Genomic DNA, 19,565 nt, shown 5'->3' on the forward strand with positions numbered 1-19,565 from the left:
TGAGTCCCAGATGCAGTTTAACACCAGGCTGAGAAGACTGAAACCTCACTGCACCACTGCCCTTTCCAGTACAGGTGTCCTGGGGCACCTGGGAAAAAACAACTCATTACACTCCGATTCCAGCGGTGCTGCTCCCAATGAGGCCTCTCCCATTGAGTGAGTGTGCTGTGGTCTCGTCCTTCAGTTGGGGGTCTCGCGTCTGAGGGTTAACTTCAACAGCCCATCCGTGGGCGCTATGAGCAGGAGAGTGGTGGAGATGACGTGCCATCAGAGAAAGGGGAGGGTGCATATAGGTGATCAGTAACTCAGAGGACCCATGACTGAGTGACATCCTTCTTAATCAAAGCAGAGCCGCTCTGCTGAGGGACCCAAATCCCCAGAGCACAAACGTTCACACAACACCATGGTATGTCCCGCTGGCAGATAGATGGAGAGATGGATGGAGAGATAGAAAGATTAATAGATAAATGACATCAAATGTGTCATTACAGTCAAGTTGAGTTCAGAACATAAGCTGTTCTGAAAAGTGGGAAATGACCAATATCCTGGACATATGAGGAGGCACCAGAGGACCGGGAGAGTGCCTGGGACTGGGACCAGGACTGGGACCAGGACTGGGACCAGGACTGGGACCAGGACTGGGACCAGGACTGGCACAGCAGGGAGTAGACAGGGAGACACTACCTCAGCAGCAGCTGTGGGAATTGCAAACGCAGGGGGGCGGGGCTAGCAGCGCAGAATGTTCCGGGTACACGCTGGTCAGCTCAGGATGAGCAGCACAGCCACGGGCCACAGAGCCTGCACAAAGCATGGTGGGAACCCGGGAGGGGAGGGGCAGTGGGAGAGGAAGGGGCTCGGTCATGGTGGGAGGGGAGGGGCAGTGGGAGAGGAAGGGGCTCGGCGGGGCTCCCCCACCCCCCCACCGCCTCTCTGCAGCCAGAGGAAGCGCCAAGCACTCGAGTGGCCACCGAAACGCATGCCTTCCCCGAGGGGTGGCGTTGCCATGGGCGTTACCATGGGCGGAGCCAGCGACGCGCCAATCAACCAGGACAGTACACTCAAACGGCATGAAGGAAAAATGCCCTTGGTACATTTAAGAGTGGCTAAAAAACACACACACAGATAAAATAAAACCAGTGTGAAAATGAAATAAAACCAGTATACAAATGAAATAAAACCAGTGTGAAAATGAAATAAATCCAGTGTACAAATTAAATAAAACCAGTGTGAAATGAAAACACCACTTCTAGGGCTGTGAGTATACTATTTGGATCACATTACCAAACTTCTCCAACTAGACAGTGAAAAGTGTAAATACGTTAGTTATTTAAGCTGTGTCTGAATCAAACTCTCTAACATGCACGTGCACACACAATCCCTGCTACAAACTCCCCAGGAACACGGTTTATCTATTTTTTATAAATCAAAGCCTTACACACACACACACACACACACACACACACACACACACACCCCACTTCAGCTGAGCAAGTGAGTGAGGGGCCAAACTGGCCGTGTTAGCGACATGTGGGGCTAATTATACAGAGTACGGAGTAAACACTGAGAGCCCACACAAACGGCATGCACGTACACATATACACAGGCACGCACGCAATGCACACACACACACACACACACACACACACACACACACACTCCCATAAGGGGTGTACTAATTGGACTAATAAGCTACTCTGATTTTCTCACATGATCAGTGTGCATTAGGGGTGGGTGACAGTACATGAAAACATCTTTACCACACAAAGGAAGGACAAAAAAAAAAAAAAAAAAAAAAAAAAAAACTGGTAAAAACATAAATAATGTGATAATGGGACAACATCCAATCAGCTCCTTGTTACTACGCAGTTTTCATTTGACTCTGCAGCACCTCTTCGTTTATTGACAGTTTTTTTATATAAAAGACAAGAGCCAGTCAGTGCTGACAACACATGCAGTGCCATGAGAAAAGCACTTTGAAATGTAATTTATCATGATAGCATTAATATCAATAATATATCCCATAATGAGCTCTGCATGTGAACGTACCATCGTTTAAACACACATATGTACGCATGCACTCCCCCCGATGCATGCACGTGTACGCACGCGCACACACACACACACACACACACACACACACACACACACACACCCTTAATGCAATCGCATATACCTGTCCTAGCTGTGCAAAGTATCAGATCATCTATCCAATGATTACAGTCCTGCATCATTAAACACAGACGCGCGCGCGCACACACACACACACACACACACACACACACACACACACACACACACACACACACACAGTTTATAATGGTTAGGCACCTCATTACAATAAAACACCACAGACAGCGTAACCAGTGATGTCCAGCAGTTCGTTTATGAGAAGGGGGCGGAGCTATGGAGGTCTGGGAAGAGTCCAGCATATTTGAGTGACATCTCAATTAGGCCATGATACGTAGTTGTTAGCAGAACAGAAGATGACTACCTAATCGCCGTTGGATACAGAGGGGCGGAATGTGGGGGGGGGGGGATGTCAATCTCACCCAGTGTTTCCTCTGTGTGCTGTGTGTGTTGTGTGCCGTGTGTGTGTGTGTGTGTGTGTGTGTGTGTGTGTGTGTGTGTGTGCGTGCGCACGCACACACACTGAGTTCTCCCTGGCTGAGTCCTTTGTGAGCTTGTGTTTACACACTGGCCGGCGTTTCCTGTCCAACTCAAAGCCAGCGGCTGTTTACCCAACTCTAACAGGCGTCCATGAGAGCGCTCTCGCGTAACTGGACAGCCCCCCAGCTGCAGCCCATAACACACACACACACACACACACACACACACACACACACACCACCTCCACTGTCAAAACACTCACTGATACCCAACCCCCTCACAAACACACAAGGAGAGGGGATCAGATGAGCCGTGAGATCCCAGAGACAGTTCAGGTCAGGACATTGACACCCCAACAGGACCATGACACCCTAACAGGAGCGGCGGTGAACACTCAGACTGTGAGCTGATACAAACCTCCACTGCACACAAAACCCTCACAACCTAACACCACCACTCACCATGTACAACTACCGCCACCCATCACGACTACACACTAATCCTATCAACACTAACAGTTTTCCGTTCCTTCTTTATTCTCCATGTTCCCATGCAGGCACGCTGGCCCAACAGCGCGCGTGCGGCCAGTGAGCAGGCGAGGGGCAGGTTGAAGGGTGTGAGATGGATGGGCAGTGGTGGTGGTGGGGAGGGGGGGGAAGAGGGGGGGGTACGTCATTAATCCCAGCGTGGCCGGGGCCAGTAGTCTGCTCCAGCTCAACACCACAGCTCTTTCCTTTTAGGCTAATTATACCACTAATTCAGCTCATTAGAGCCCCACTGACTCGCAGGTAATGAACTCTGACAGGCCAAATCTGTCAAGCCGACAGTGGCAAGCGCTCACCTGCACACACGTGTCCCAAACACACACACACACACACACACACACACACACACACACACACACACACAAGGGCACGCAAACACACACTCATTCATTCATCATGATAGGGAAAATTATTAAAATCTATTTAAACACAATGGGTAACTGTTATTGACAGCCACAGCAGAGGATCTCAACAGAATGATGCCCTGACAGACCGGCGTGATCCGGACCGGGCCACTACTAGTGCAGATCTACCTTCTCAAGCTTGACTAGCTCTCAGAGGGTTGGGAAAGGCAGCGATCATGGCCATGACGCAAGGAAAGAGAGCAGAGAGCATTTATCAGACGGGAAAAACCACAGAGGAACAATTTCCTTCCTGGAGTGAAGAAAATCCTGCTCTTTCCTTCTTTCTCTCTTTTTTGCAAGAAGGGAAAAAAAAAAAAAAAGATCAGAGGGGCCTGAAATCAATGACACTTTCCAGCCTAGTCGTTAGCTGTCCTTGGATAGACACAGATAATTAAACTCGCTGCCTTTTATTACGGCTGATTCAGTCTGAGTGAGCTGTGGCCCACGTCTCGCTCAAATCGGTCCCTCTGGAGCCAATGGCCCACGATATAAGGTTCCCTTTCCATCTACTGGATCAGACTGCTTCAGACAACACGCAGACACAGAACAAGAGTTAAGAGAGAGAAAGAATGAGGAAGATGAAGAGTGTGAGGGAAGAAAGAAACAGAAAGACACAAAGAAAGAGAGGAAGACAGATACACAGAGGGAGAGTGAGAGAAAAAGAGGGGAAGAAAAAGATGGAAAGAGGGAAAGTGCAAATGAAAGACAGAGAGCGCATAAGAGTGTGACGCTATTGGAGCGACAGAGGGTTCGCACCACTAGGTGGTAGAGACCGCTTATAACCACTGAGACTACCACTGTTATCACACAATACACTCGCAAAAAAAAACCTGTCCAAAATCTCTCATAACAGGGAAGATGAACCTGCAGTCACAGTCACTTCACTCAGCAGCACAACGGAGCTTCAAGGCTAAAAAACACTTGCTAAAAACAGACAAAGACCTGTTGTATAAGACACAGAGACAGAAGGCCAACACACTGGTTTATTGTTGGGGGGAGGGGGTGTGGATAAGAGATGAAATAACGTTAAATCAGAGTTGCCGAGTCTTTTGTGCATATTAACACACTCGAGAGTCTCCAGGTCAGAACTCGGAGACGTGTTAACCTGGTAGGGATTCTGGCACAAGTAGCAGATCTGCGACAGCGGCCTGGTCTGATACCATATCAGGAGTTCCTTTGTCTCAACAGATGATACACAGAGTGAGGCGTGGACGCTGGTGTCATGGAGACGAAAGGACCGGACTTCAGCACCTCCTGGTGGGCTCAGACGGAAGAATGTTGTGTAGAGCAGCAGGAGACATGAGGAAGGAGAGACATGGATGAAGCAAGACAGAACGAAGCATATCTTTCTCCAGAGACTGCCATGGAAGTCTGGCTACTGAAGTCCTGAAACAGAATTGCAGGCCAGCAGTCCAAGAAGGCTCCACCTCTCAGGAGGTCCAGGCGAGGCCTGGTGGGTCCCCTGAGCTCGGGGAGTAATTGGGAGGACCTCTCCCCCCTCCTTTGCCCCAGTCCCCAGGGCCCAATCGCAGCATGGCTTTGGGGAGGCGCACCTGCACCCCACACCATGATAAGCTGCGGGTCTAATTTGAAATCTGTTAGCGCTGCCCTTTCTGAGACTGATCTCTGGCCATAAAGACGCTCATTTCACACGCTTACTGCTGAATTATTACAGCTTGGGCATTGGTCAAGATGAGACATGCAGTTAAGAGAGTCACTGGGTGTGTGTGTGTGTGTGTGTGTGTGTGTGTGTGTGTGTGTGTGTGTGTGTGTGTGTGAGTGTGTGTACCAATATCTCAGCTGTCTCCGTAGGATGTGCACCTCACTGCACCATGACACTAATCACGCTCTCTCTCTCTCTCTCTCTCTCTCTCTCTCTCACACACACACACACACACACACACAGTGGGTTTACTGGGTATTCACCTGATCTTTTCCATACCTACCTACAACATAAATACTTAGCAAATCACCAGTGAGTGGGAGAAGGTGGCATCGCCAGTGAGTGGGAGAGGGTGGCATCGCCAGTGAGTGGGAGAAGGCGGCATCGCCAGTGAGTGGGAGAAGGCGGCATCGCCAGTGAGTGGGAGAGGGTGGCATCGCCAGTGAGTGGGAAAAGGCGGCATCGCCAGTTAGTGGGAGAAGGCGGCATCGCCAGTGAGTGGGAGATGGTGGCATCGCCAGTGAGTGGGAGAAGGCGGCATCGCCAGTGAGTGGGAGAGGGTGGCATCGCCAGTGAGTGGGAGAGGGTGGCATCGCCAGTGAGTGGAAGAGGGTGCCATCGCCAGTGAGTGGGAGAGGGTGGCATCGCCAGTGAGTGGGAGAGGGTGCCATCGCCAGTGAGTGGGAGAGGGTGGCATCGCCAGTGAGTGAAAAGGGGGGCATCACCAGTGAGTGAAAAGGGGGGCATCACCAGTGAGTGGGAGAGGGTGCCATCGCCAGTGAGTGGGAGAAGGTGGCATCGCCAGTGAGTGGGAGAGGGTGACATCACCAGTGAGTGGGAGAAGGTGGCATCGCCAGTGAATGGCAGAAGGTGGCATCGCCAGTGAGTGAAAAGGGGGGCATCACCAGTGAGTGGGAGATGGTGGCATCATGGTTCGGAAGCACCAGTTTTCAGAGAGTTCCCCCCTGGACCAATAACTCACCACAAAACGCAATTAGCAGAGCTGTCAATACTACACTGCCTGCTCCGCTACAGCTAGGCAATGTGTGTGTGTGTGTGTGTGTGTGTGTGTGTACACACAGAGTTGGGTGCTCTGGTGTCCATGACAACATCTTGCTAATTAAAACAATAAGAGCCAGACAAGGTCTGGCTGACACCACAGGGGAAGACCTAAAGCAAACAACGTGTGTGTGCTATATGGTAGTGTGTATGCTGTGTGTGTGTGTGTGTGTGTGTGTGTATGCTGTATGTGTGTGTGTGTGTGTGTGTGTGTGTGTGTGTGTGCACCGCACTTAACCCCACAGCACAGGGTGGGGAGAGCCACCCACAGTCTGGTCTGGTACACAGAGAGGTGCTGTTAAATCAGGGGCATTAAGGAGTTAATGAGTCCTGGTGGGTTAACAGGCCTGGGAGCCTGACTGATCCGCACTCAGACTGGAACTCTCACCCACTGATGTCAACACAGGCCCAGATCCACAAGAGCGCAGCGGCCAGGAGAGTTAAAGCCACTTTCACATCCACTCATTGTAGTCCTGTTTAAATCAATAAAACCAACACAGTTCCACACAGACAGTGTGCAGGGAGCAGAGGAGAGAGACAGACAGAGAGAGAGAGAGACAGAGAGACACACACAAGGCAAGTCCTGTCGTGAAGATGTATGGCATGTCCTTTCTGTCATGAGCTCCATGAAGGCAGCTGATGCGTGTCACCGCGTCTCCCGAACGCAATCGCCTGGCCTGGGGTGCGAGGGCGACTGGAAGGAGGGATGATGCCTGGCTAGGCGGCGGAGGTGTAGGGGGAACGAGCCTGCTCCGTCCCTAATTGAAAGGCTGGAGCAGCCCAGACCTTGACAGGCGGAGGTCAGTCTAATTGCTGCTGGCCATATTTAACATTAAGATAATCAGCCCATTAATTACCCTTTGGATCATTAAATCAGTCGCTTGCAAAATGAAATTTCGGGCTCTATTACTCACTTGAGAGACCACGAGGGAGGATTTTCATTCATCAGCCACCAATCCTGAACAGCAGAGGCACACAGACATGCTTGCTTGGACTTTACAGCCACACCCACACCCAGGACTGCTTCTCATACACTGACACCACCACCAGCAGTGACACAGAAATGTTTGCAGACTGAGTGTTTAAACGCCATGCATGACCTATGATTTTGCATCTTGCAGAATAAATCCAGTTGAAAAGAAAAACTAAAATTATTATAAAATAATTTGCTATTGGAAAAAGCCACATTACAGGGAAAATCTAAAGAAAACAGGACCTGCAATTAAGCTAATAATTTAATAAAACATTTTCCAAAACACAACATTTATTACAATTTTCAAATTTTACTTCGTAGGAATTAAACCCAGTCTATAAATAGTGTTACGGTTTCAGTCACTATGTTATTCAGTTCCAGTCAGCCATGTTTCAATACAGCTGAAAAGACAAATGACACACGACAGAGATGTGAAACTCTCACACACGCATGCAACTTTCATACACACATGCTCACGTTCTCACTCTCTCACACGCTCAAGCTCAGACAGACACACACTCACTCACCTCTGTAAACGTGCTTGTTTAGGGAGAGTCTATTTGTACTCATCAGTGTTATACTGAATCATAACACTATTATACTGGAGCATAGAGTGTTTATACCAGATCATAACACTATTGCACTGAATCATAACACTATTATACCGGAGCATAAAGAGTTTATACTGAACCATAGCACTATTATACTGGAGCATAGAGTGTATATACTGAATCATAACACTATTATACTGGAACATAGAGTGTATATACTGAATCATAACACTATTATACTGGAGCATAGAGTGCTTATACCAGATCATAACACTATTATACTGAATCATAACACTATTATACTGAATCATATCACTATTATACCAGAGCAAAGAGAGTTTATACTGAATCATAACACTGTTATACTGGAGTACATCACTGTTATAATACAGCATTATAACATACTGACGCATGCACTGTATACATATACATTATATATGCACGCACACACACACACAAACACAGTTATAGTGAAGCTGAACTGCTGTACTAGAGCGTACCGGAGCATAAAGAGTTTATACTGAACCATAGCACTATTATACTGGAGCATAGAGTGTTTATACTGAAAAATAACACTTAAACTGAATCATAACACTACTATACTGGAGAATAGTGTATATACTGAATCATAACACTACTGTAATGAATCATAACACTATTATACTGGAGAATAGAGTGTATATACTGAATCATCACTGCTATACTGAATCATAACACTATTATACTGGAGCATAGAGTGTTTTTAACAAATCATAACACTGTTATACTGAATCATAACACTATTATACTGGAGAATAGAGTGTATATACTGAATCATCACTGCTATACTGAATCATAACACTATTATACTGGAGCATAGGGTGTTTTTAACAAATCATAACACTGTTATACTGAATCATAACACTATTATACTGGAGCATAGAGTGCTTATACTGAATCATAACACTGCTATACTGAATTATAACACTATTATACTGGAACATAGAGTGTATATACTGAATCATAACACTATTATACTGGAGTATAGAGTGTTTATACCAGATCATAACACTGTTGCACTGAATCATAACACTATTATACTGAATCATAACACTATTATACCGGAGCATAGCGAGTTTATACTGAACCATAGCACTATTATACTGGAGCATAGAGCGTATATACTAAACCATAGCACTATTATACTGGAACATAGAGTGTATATACTGAATCATAACACTATTATACTGGAGCATAGAGTGCTTATACCAGATCATAACACTGTTGCACTGAATCATAACACTATTATACTGAATCATAACGCTACTATACTGGAGAATAGAGTGTATATACTGAATCATAACACTATTATACTAAATCATAACACTATTATACTGAATCCTAACACTATTATACTGGAGCATAGGGTGTTTTTAACAAATTATAACACTGTTATACTGAATCATAACACTATTATACTGGAGCATAGAGTGCTTATACTGAATCATAACACTGCTATACTGAATTAGAACACTTTTATACTGGAACATAGAGTGTATATACTGAATCATAACACTATTATACTGGAGCATAGAGAGTTTATACTGAACCATAACACTATTATACTGGAGCATAGAGTGTATATACTGAATCATAACACTATTATACTGGAACATAGAGTGTATATACTGAATCATAACACTATTATACTGGAGCATAGAGTGTTTATATCAGATCATAACACTGTTGCACTGAATCATAACACTATTATACTGAATCATATCACTATTATACCAGAGCATAGAGAGTTTATACTGAATCATAACACTGTTATACTGGAGTACATCACTGTTATAATACAGCATTATAACATACTGACGCATGCACTGTATACATATACATTATATATGCACGCACACACACACACAAACACAGTTATAGTGAAGCTGAACTGCTGTACTAGAGCGTACTGCTGTTATTCTGAAGCATGTTAAACTGTTCAGTGTTATACAGGACCAGTGTGGCACTGCATGCTAGCTGGTTAGGAAGTGGCAGTATCTGATATTGATGGCCGGCGAGTGATGGCCAGGGCGCGGGCCCCCATGGCTGGGGTTAATTGAGATAGTATCGACCCCGTCTGTAATCTCCCCCTCGCACTTGCCACGCTGTACACAAACGACCAGCCGCACGAGGAACAATAAACGCGTTAGCACTATCGACGGCAGCCTGCCAAAAACTGACCAATCCATACAGAAAGATTTTGTGCGCGCGCGCGAGCGTGTGTGTGTGTGTGTGGGGGGGGGGGGGGGGGGGGGGTAATTAAAAGGCGCTTTGGGTGAGTAATGAGGTTGGCGTAGAATAGTGGTGGCGGTGGGGGGGTGTCGATATTCCAGTGGCCGACAGTCAGCTCTAATTTGTTATGATGGCTGGTGAGGCCGGACCCTCTCTGCTGATAATTACACGGTGGGGGGAGGAGGGGAGGAGGGGAGGAGAGGGGAGGGGGGCAGGTATCCCCTCGGCCGCAGCCGTACATGGACAGAGTGAAATTAGACAAGCAACTGTGATATTTTCACTAGTCCAACACACACAACTCTGTTAGTTTAACAACAGATACAGGATGTGATGAGGAGCCATCTGGGACAGTGTGTGGGGCCCCACTGCTACAGCAGAGACCCACTCAGAGGTGAGGAGACGAGACACCAGGCTGCAGCATGGCTACTTTTATGGGTTACTTGGCTTACTGGTTTTAGGGGTTACTGGTCTAGTTCTGGCATGGAGTCCTGCTTGCAGCAGTGAAAGCATGTCACATTCACACCTGGTAGCGTCGGGGGCGGGCTTACACACCCAACCAACCACACCCACACCCATCCACCCACCCACCGTCTCCGTGGTGAAGCGCTCTCACCTGGTGGCATCGGGGGTGGGTTTGAGGCGGCCCTGGGCGTTAGCCTCCCACACGCTGTTGGCCAGCTCGTTGCCAATGGAGGTCATGACCTTGATGAGCTCGAGGGGCCACTCATCCAGGTCGAGGGAGCGCACCCGGGACAGGTGGGTGCCCAGGTTCCGGTGGATCCCCGAACACTCAATACAGATCAGAGCACCCAGGTTCAGACTGGCCCAGTCAGGGTCTACGCGGGAGAGAGACCGGGAGACGGAGGGGGGAGGAGGGAGACCGGGAGATGGACGGGGGAAGGAGGAAGAGAGAGACCGGGAGACGGACGGGGGAGGAGGAAGAAGAGAGAGACCGGGAGATGGACGGGGGAGGAGGAAGAAGAGAGAGACCAGGAGACGGAGGGGGGAGGAGGAAGAGAGAGACCGGGAGACGGAGGGGGGGGGAGGAAGAGAGAGACCGGGAGACGGAGGGGGGAGGAGGAAGAGAGAGACCGGGAGACGGAGGGGGGAGGAGGAAGAGAGAGACCGGGAGACGGAGGGGGGAGACGGAGGAGGAAGACAGAGACCGGGAGACGGAGGAGGAAGAGAGAGACCGGGAGACGGAGGGGAGAGGAGGAAGAGAGAGACCAGGAGACGGAGGGGAGAGGAGGGAGACCGGGAGATGGAGGGGGGAGGAGGAGGAGGAGGAGGAGGAAGAGTTTTAAAGTCACACATTTATTTTTATTTTGTTACATATGACTATTACAATCATCATCTTCATCACCATGAAACTAAACCCATGTTTCCTCCAGCATGTTTAGCTCTACACAGCTATACAAACATTGTGTGTGTAAGAGAGAGAGAGAGAGAGAGAGAGAGAGAGAGAGAGAGAGGAGGGAGGGAGGGAGAGAGAGAGAGAGAGAGAGGAGGGAGAGAGAGAGAGAGAGAGAGAGAGAGAGAGGGAGGGAGGGAGAGAGAGAGAGAGAGAGAGAAGCGGTAGATGAAGTGGGAATGAAGCGTGTCTTCTGCACATTGTTTCCTACGTTCCCGTAACGCGGCGGAGGCAGTAAGCAGCCCACTCACTCTGAGCCTCACAGTCCACACAGCGAGAGTTCCCCCGCACACTCCTTACTGACTGTAGCGCAATAGCCTCCGACTGGCTGGTCAGACGCGACTGTGGGGACACACACACACACACACACACACACACACACACACACACACACACACACAGGTGAGCATGCCTCGCCGCAGAAACACACCCTTCATTTCATGAAGGATGTCACGTGTAGAGGCAGTCTGGATCTCTGTAGTGAGCGCTGTACAGAGCACAGGCCGTGTTTATGTCACACACTTCAGTAGGTGCTGGCCCTGCTCTGAGAGTCCGTGTGGTCTACTGCTTAGTGGCTGCGTTGGTGTGGATCCTATGCTCTTCAGTTTCAAGGTAACAGCACTTATGGCTGACCAGCGCAGATAATCTGAGGTGGCATCCTTTGACAATGCCATGTTTCAAGTCTTCACTCTACTGCCAGTGTTCGTCTGTAGAGACTACGACGTGATTGACTTTATCAGCAGGGACTGCTAAGACACCTGAACTCACTAAGGAGCAAAGACTATACATTCGGCCATAAAGAATAGATGTAATATTTACACGTAATCAGAGTCTCAGTGTGGTAAGGTCAGAGATTTACACCCAAACCAAGAAAAAACCTTCTGCCCAGACCGTTTGAATGATGGCACACTGCTTTACACACAATACCAGTCAGTCAAGGATATTACAGCTCTTCTTAAACAGAAAAATCGCATGTTCCCATGGCAACGCTTATCGCTCCATCTGATTGGGATTTAATCACCCTGCACGGATCTGCTAATAATGACAAAATCGGGCAGTTTTATCACTGGCATAGCCATTTCATGAATGACACCAATTACTGTAATGAAGAACACACTTGTGTAAGCTCACCTTCTAGAGCAGGCAGAGCAAGGTGCCAGTAATGCCAAGGTCACGGGTTCGATTCCCAGGGAGCACACGTGATAAACATGCATGGTGCTCTGGATAAAAGCGTCTGCCGAATTGTAGATGTATTGCTTACCCAGTAGGTGTGGCTTACCTTCTGTTTGCTGCTCTCACACGATTGCAGGCTGGCCAGGATCTGGCTCTCGATGGCCTGGACCCAGGAGTCTCGCTCCTCGTACGATGTTGCCTCGAAGTGCCACGTCTGGCCCGTGAGCGACACGATGATGAACTCAAAGTTTTCCTCTTGCTCTGGAAGGACAGGAGCTTAGAGTCAACATACGCACACCTCTGTCCTATTCGGTGACGGGACTTTCTGACAGTTTCGGGACACTTTGATGGCGCGGTCCTTCTTCAGAAGGTCAAATCAGGCTGCATTTATTTTCTATCTTACCTGTATGTGTGTCGCCGTCCTGTGACGTACACTCACACTGCACAGACATGGTTTTGTAAGTGCCTTAGATTTAATCTCCATGCCACCTGGCTGGACAAAGCTAGCGAGCATGCCCAAAACCTCCCCCACTTTACCACACACAGCGTCCACTCTTAAAGCACCGAAGAGGCCACTCCCCCAGGGCAGAAGGTGGGGCTATGTCTCTGCTGTGCACCTGTTGGCCAGGGCACATACCACAAGACTTCCTGACCTTCAGGACTGCCCTGGGGGCTCTGATCAGAACATCCTGCTAATTACACACAACCCCCAAACTTCCCGAATCAGCCGCTAGCAAATGGCTCCCTAAGCAGGGTGACATATGGACCCACTAACCCAGGCCCTGTTTAGGTTAATTGGGCCAATCACAAGTCAATGAGACAGGAAAAATGTGGGTGGGGTTTGGTGGGGGTTAGCAGACTTTAAAAAGGTCCGACAGGTCTTGTGCGCTCAGAGAGCCACAGAGAGCTTACTTAGTAGAGCAGGGGGTCACATTTGGAAAGCGTTAGGAACAATAGGGCATTGACTCCGTGTGCAGGAGGAACATAGCTGGCAGCGGCATGCAGATGGCGAAGGGGAAGGAATTCGCATTGATGAGACCTTGCTGTGTGTCACGTTCAAAGGGAACCCCCCGGAAACATAATCTCCAGGGCGCAGGAGATCACACACTTCATGCACTCTGTTTATAATTTACTCTGGAGGGGGCAATTACATAATGATGAGGCAATCAGGTTAGCAATATCCCCATACTCACACCCACACACCCACACACACAACACACACCAGCGATTTCCCTGTGGAAAAGCACATACAGGTTAAAGCATCTGGAAAACAGCAACAAAGACCCAGAGGTCTCGTCAACTCTGATATGACCACGAGCAGTCCATCTCAGCACGACCTCCAAGGTCAAACCCTCGTCTGAACACGGCACTCACGTAATCCCTTAAAGATCACGTTCCAGCAGCATATCACACGATCCGTTTCAAAATGACCCGCTAACGATATCCCAGCATTGGCGGTGTCTGCGCCTGACACCCCACCCACAGGTAACGGCTTCAGACAGTGTTCGAGCCTTCTGTTCTCCACATGCTCCGCTCCCAGATGACGGCGAGAGGAGAGTTCAATCGGCAGGAAAACCTGCCGGACGAGACGCTTCCTCCCCCTCGTCCGACCATTCCGCTAATTGGGACCTCATCACAGAAGTCTGACAGAGGGTCCCCGCTTAGCTTCCCTGCCTGCTGGAAAAGAGCCTCGTGTTCAAAACACAGAATCCAGGCCAAGACGAGGGCTGTGCGCTGTGCCAGGCCGACATCAATCGCTCCGGGCTGGCCCGTTTGAAGCCTGCAGGACCGGCCGTGGGCAGGACCGCGAGTGTCCTGATAAAAGCCTCTTCATAACGCTGCATATGAAACACCAGTGTCTCGACGCAGATACTCATTCTTAAGTGGGAACCCCACAAACTGATCTGAAGTTTGACTTAATTAACAGCAGTAAGTTTGTGCTCCTTCAGCACCACAGCGGCTCTGCCGCTAAAATGCAGAGTCCTGACAGACTTTGATCTGTGTCCTGCTCCGGATCAAAGCCCCAATTACCCACCTGCTAATCTTCGCCCATTTTAACCAAATTACCCCTTTAGCAGTACCTTTACGCCAATGGTAACGTGATCGCATCATGCAAACTAAAACGTTGCTCTCACTTGCTCCACACGTATTTGGTTGCAGTATCCCTTCAGACACCCGCGACCCCAGTTTCTTCGGGACTCTGAGGAGGATAGAGTGTCAGCTGTGCTTGGAGTACTTCCTGACGTTTGCGATCGCTGGAGCGTCACGTCCCTGATTGGGCTCTTCAAAGGCATGGCAGCCTCTGGGGCTCCGGGGTCAGCCACAATGTTCCCGTCCTAATTAAACTAGGCTGCTTATTCGACGAGAGGGTGGGAATGTGACAATTATGGAAACCAACAACCCAGAAAGCTGAGATACAGAGGCATAATTTAAAGCCACCCCCCCAGCACAATGAAAGGGCATTAGGCTCCTCCCCTCCCCTCCAGTTCCCCGGGAAATGAGGTGACAGTCTGTCACTCACAGGCACCGCAGGGAACAGCACAGGTTCATACAGCCATTACATCTCTGCGTTTACCAGAGTTGCCATTTAAGCACAAATGCAACCGACTTTATTAGTAGTTATAGACTTTATTAGTAGTTATATTAGAGTGTGTGTGTGTGTGTGTGTGTGTGTGCGCGCGCGCGCGCAAGAGAGAGAAAAAGAAAGAAGTACAGATATATTTATGTGTGACAGAAAAAAGAGGAGTGGGCTAACAGTGGCAGGCACACACATGCACACACACACACACACACACACACACACACACAAATGCCCGCACACTCTCACACAAACACTCACACACATATGCACACACAACCTCACACAGAAATGCGCACACACACACACACACACACACACACACACACACACGCACAGCAAGGACAGGTAGACTCGAGCAGCACAGCAATTTGTGATCTCTGACACAGTCAACCTTTTACCCCCGCACCCACCCAGGTGTGCCTGCATGGAGGCGGTGAGCAGGGTCCGGGCCAGGGCGGTGGGGAAGGGCTGAAGAAAGCGAAGGTGGCCCACGCTGGGGTGGGGAGTCGGGGGGGGGGACGTGGGACGGGGACTGGATGGCTGGAAACACAAATTAACCGAGCGAAATGTCAAAGCACACAGTATTGCTTTGTGACACAGGTCATTAATTCTCATATTATTCGCACCCTTTTACAGCATTAATAACCTGGAAAATATTACACGAGTTGAACGCATTCCAGAAAGAAATATGTATTAATATTGAACAAGTAAATAAAAGTGGTGTGAGGGATGGAGGAGTGGGATGGGTTCAAAAGGAGAATGGGTGGGGCTTCTGATAGGACACAGACCCATGCACAGACCCAAGCCATGTTAAAATGTCTTATTTACTTCACAGCACCAAATCTGAGTCAAACAGCATCAACAGAAATACGCAGCACGTGTACGTTCACACACACGACTGCGTGAGGATCACAGACTATATATACAATGGTCCGTGCCTTGAGTGGTCTTGAGCGCGCTTGTGCAGTAGATGAAAATTGGAGACAGAGCATGCGCAGTAGAGACTGTACACTAACCCCGCCCACATTAGTGCCTGCCCCCTCTCTTAACATAATGACGTTCTGATACATCAACTGATCCAGGATCATCCGTAATCAGTATATATGTTTCATTTACATCGACCTAATCTCTTCAACATAAACATATCTTTGCAACTCACCGCTAGCTAAATATCTCACACTTAAAGTTGTCAAGCTAGCTAAATAGCCTTCCACTTTCAGTTCTTCAAGATTATATATTTAATAATCGCCTATTATGTTTATTTTGGCTATGCTAAAATTCACATTATTTGATGTAATGTGACATGATGAATACTCACCCTGAAGTAAAGGTTTGTTGCCAAGTGCTTCAGTGACATTTCGACAAACTAGTGAGCTGGCAAGGAAGCTAATTAGCCAACGCTGGCTAACTAACTACCTTAGCAAACTGAAAAGAACTTGGTCCCAAGGCACTGCTTTACTTCAAACTCAAAATCAACGTTAGTAACACAGTGAGAGGTCAAAAATGTCAAGTGAAGTTTAATACAGCTCATGTCTAATCATCTGGCTCTATGTTAATGTCTGACGTCAGTATTAGCTGTTAATCACCCCATCGCCACAACCTTTTAAGTATCACAAATAACTTGTACAAATCCCGTTAAACGTAAAGAAAAACATATTAACGTGAGGAGATCTTACAGAATTAATACAATACAACCCCCCCCCCCCCCCCCAAATATTAGATGTGTAATTTAAAATATAAGTTTGTCATTTGACCCGTTCTGTTCCAGGGGAACGGGCGGGGTTAAAAGCTGTACTGCAGACAGCCGCTAGAGGGCATTAGACACATAGTGGCCTCACTTTTCATACGCTATTTGTATATACGGTCTATGGTGAGGAAAGTTATGGGTTTTATATAAACGCACAATATGACTGCAGCGTTTGCTTTTCAGTTCTCCTGCCCAGCGGCACAACAGGGCACAAAAACCTGACTGGGTGAATACCGAACTGAGGTGTGTTTTCCATGCAGAAGCTGGGGGGAGGGTGTGCTGAAGTCAGGATGGCCCTTCCCATCAGTCCCGGGCAGTGGTCCGTACACCTGAGCAGCTCCACCCACTCTTTAAATAACACCTCGTTTTGCTGCCTGTGTCTGTGCCACTTTACCTCGCTCTCTCTCTTTTCCCCATTTCCTCCTCTCTCTGTCTCTCTCGCCCACATCGCCCTGAGGACAGCAGGGACATTTGTCGCACAAGAGTAGCCGTAGAAATATAAACTGTCTCGCTTGCTTCCACGCAGGCCCATGTCGAGCAAATAAATAAATAAACAGAGGCGTGTGGTGCAAATGAACCCCGCGTCCCCTTCATGGTGATATTTTCCACGCAATAGACTCGGAGGAATATTAGCGCGAGACTGAGGTGCTAGGGGGAAGATTTACATGCCTGGCTTACCTTCAGAAGTGAGCGTTAACCGATAACGACTACTCTATTATGAGTGCGTTTAAAACGGTCCTCGACGGCCGCTCGTGCGGCTTTTCTTGCTGTGCCGACCCCCTGCCTGCCGGGGTAACGAAGCGGCGTGACCGTCTGCGCGAGCTTCTCTCCCACCGTCAGCCCGGCTGCTTTGAGATCCTCCCTGTCCCGTCTGGATAATGTTTCAAAGCGCCCACCCCGTGGTCATTCCCAGGCCGTGACAGGCCAGGCAGCGCGGGTGCGTGCCGCGGGGCGGACGGAGGGCGCGCGGGCGAGTGTGTGTGAGGAGGCTTTGTCTGGAAAAAGAGCTGGACAGGTGAGCTGCGCAGGTGAGCTGAAATCGGAGGAGCCCTCCTTTGGCTAGCTGGGCGAGGCCTGCAAACCGCCGCTCTGAGGCGGACGATCAAAGAAACGCCGCCGAGACCAAGCAGTGTGAGGACGATTGAATGGACGTTAGAGAAGCAGCATAGGGAAGAACTTGACCGTGGAGGGGTCCACTACTCTGACTGGACCTGCCATTTCAAATACAGCTCTTAGTGAGGCAGAAGTCTTACTAAGGAATGTACGTACACGCTACGGAGGTGAAGTGAATTGGTAAAGTAATGGACATGGATGCACAGGTGTGTGTGTGTGTGTGTTTGTGTGTGTGTGTGTGTTCTGCATAAAGCAGCATGAGAGCAGTACCTGGCTGACCGCACGTGCGTGCGTTCTGCGTAAAGCAGCGTGAGAGCAGTACCTGGCTGACCGCACGTGCGTGCATGTGTGTGTGTGTGTGTGTGTGTGTGTGTGTGTGTGTGTGTGTGTGTGTGAGAGATAAAGTGGTTTTAGGCCACTACCTGGCCATCAGAGCTGATGAATAAGCGATGCGCTGACAGGCTGATCCTTCACTGTGCCGTGGGTGTGACAGCCGGCCCCTGCCCCACACACACCGCTGCTTAATGGCTAAATTGGGACACTGTTACTAATCGCTTATTGAATAATGAAAGTGACACAGCTGATAAAAGATTTCAATACTGTGGATTATTTATAATATTTCACTTAAGTGCCTGGCAGATGAATGGAGCTCAGCCAGCAGAGTGGGAAACGTCTGACCACACTCAACCTTCTCAGAAAAAAGACCAAAAAAGAAGACAAAGCAGATCTTCAGCGAAAGAGGACAAAAAGGAGTGTTAAAATGAGTCAGAAAATAGAGGGGGGGGGGGTGATGGAGAGAGAGACAGGGGGGGAAGAGAGAGAGAGACAGGGAGGGAGTGGGGGAGAGAAGGAGGGAGGGAGGTGGTATAAAGAGGTATTGAACAAATCTGCATTACTCACAGTGGTCTGAGACCAGAAGCGATCAAAGACCCAAATCTCTCTTTTCTATAAGACACAGTCAGAGTGCTTCTGATTAAAGGAATCTGTCTCACTGCAGAGCGCAGGACTCTTGGCCTTCTATCGAGCTGCACAGGAGAGAGAGCACGACAGCCCTCGCCTCCAAGGTGAGGGTTATTAACAATACGTGACTGACTGACGTGAATAAAAGATTGTGGTTATTAACTGCGACGATGAGCCAGTGTTTCAACACTCCAGGCACGCCGCACTTCTGTGTGAACTCGAGAAACACTCTGCACCCAACTCCCGTCACCAGGGGCGGAGATGACCTCTGAAGAGACTCCGCCTCCCACACACGGGCCCGCCTCTCACGGACAGCTCTGCCCCTTGCGGACAGCGCCGTGCTCAGCCACTGGACTCATTACTGATCAATACCAAACTGCACGACGACGACGACGGACACAATTGACAGGTCTTGTTCACCAGCTAAAGGAGCACTATGTGGGTGGGCTTTCTGATGGATCTTGGCCAATCGGACAACAGCCCTTCTTCTGCAGTGAATCCAGTCCT

General features: G+C 48.9%; 1 protein-coding gene across 7 annotated transcripts in view; it reads right to left on the reverse strand.

Annotated features, from left to right (window-relative positions):
• The window catches only part of agap1 (ArfGAP with GTPase domain, ankyrin repeat and PH domain 1), a 100,348-nt gene that overhangs the window by 4,600 nt on the left and 76,183 nt on the right, over positions 1 to 19,565 (reverse strand). For 5 of the 7 annotated variants that reach the window (XM_035523514.2, XM_027004626.3, XM_081710239.1 and 2 more), the window contains 3 exons: positions 12,764 to 12,918; positions 11,736 to 11,826; positions 10,687 to 10,909 (listed from right to left, as the gene is read on the reverse strand). In XM_035523514.2, coding sequence (XP_035379407.1) covers positions 10,687 to 10,909; positions 11,736 to 11,826; positions 12,764 to 12,918 — 469 coding nt within the window. Of the gene's footprint in view, positions 1 to 1,795; positions 4,811 to 5,392; positions 7,237 to 10,686; positions 10,910 to 11,735; positions 11,827 to 12,763; positions 12,919 to 19,565 lie in introns of those variants that run through there. The other 2 variants (XM_081710242.1, XM_081710241.1) reach the window with 2 other exon arrangements.

Source organism: Electrophorus electricus, chromosome 3 (assembly GCF_041902795.1).
Source record: "Electrophorus electricus isolate QZ-2024a chromosome 3, ASM4190279v1, whole genome shotgun sequence".
Taxonomy (NCBI): Eukaryota; Metazoa; Chordata; class Actinopteri; order Gymnotiformes; family Gymnotidae; genus Electrophorus; species Electrophorus electricus.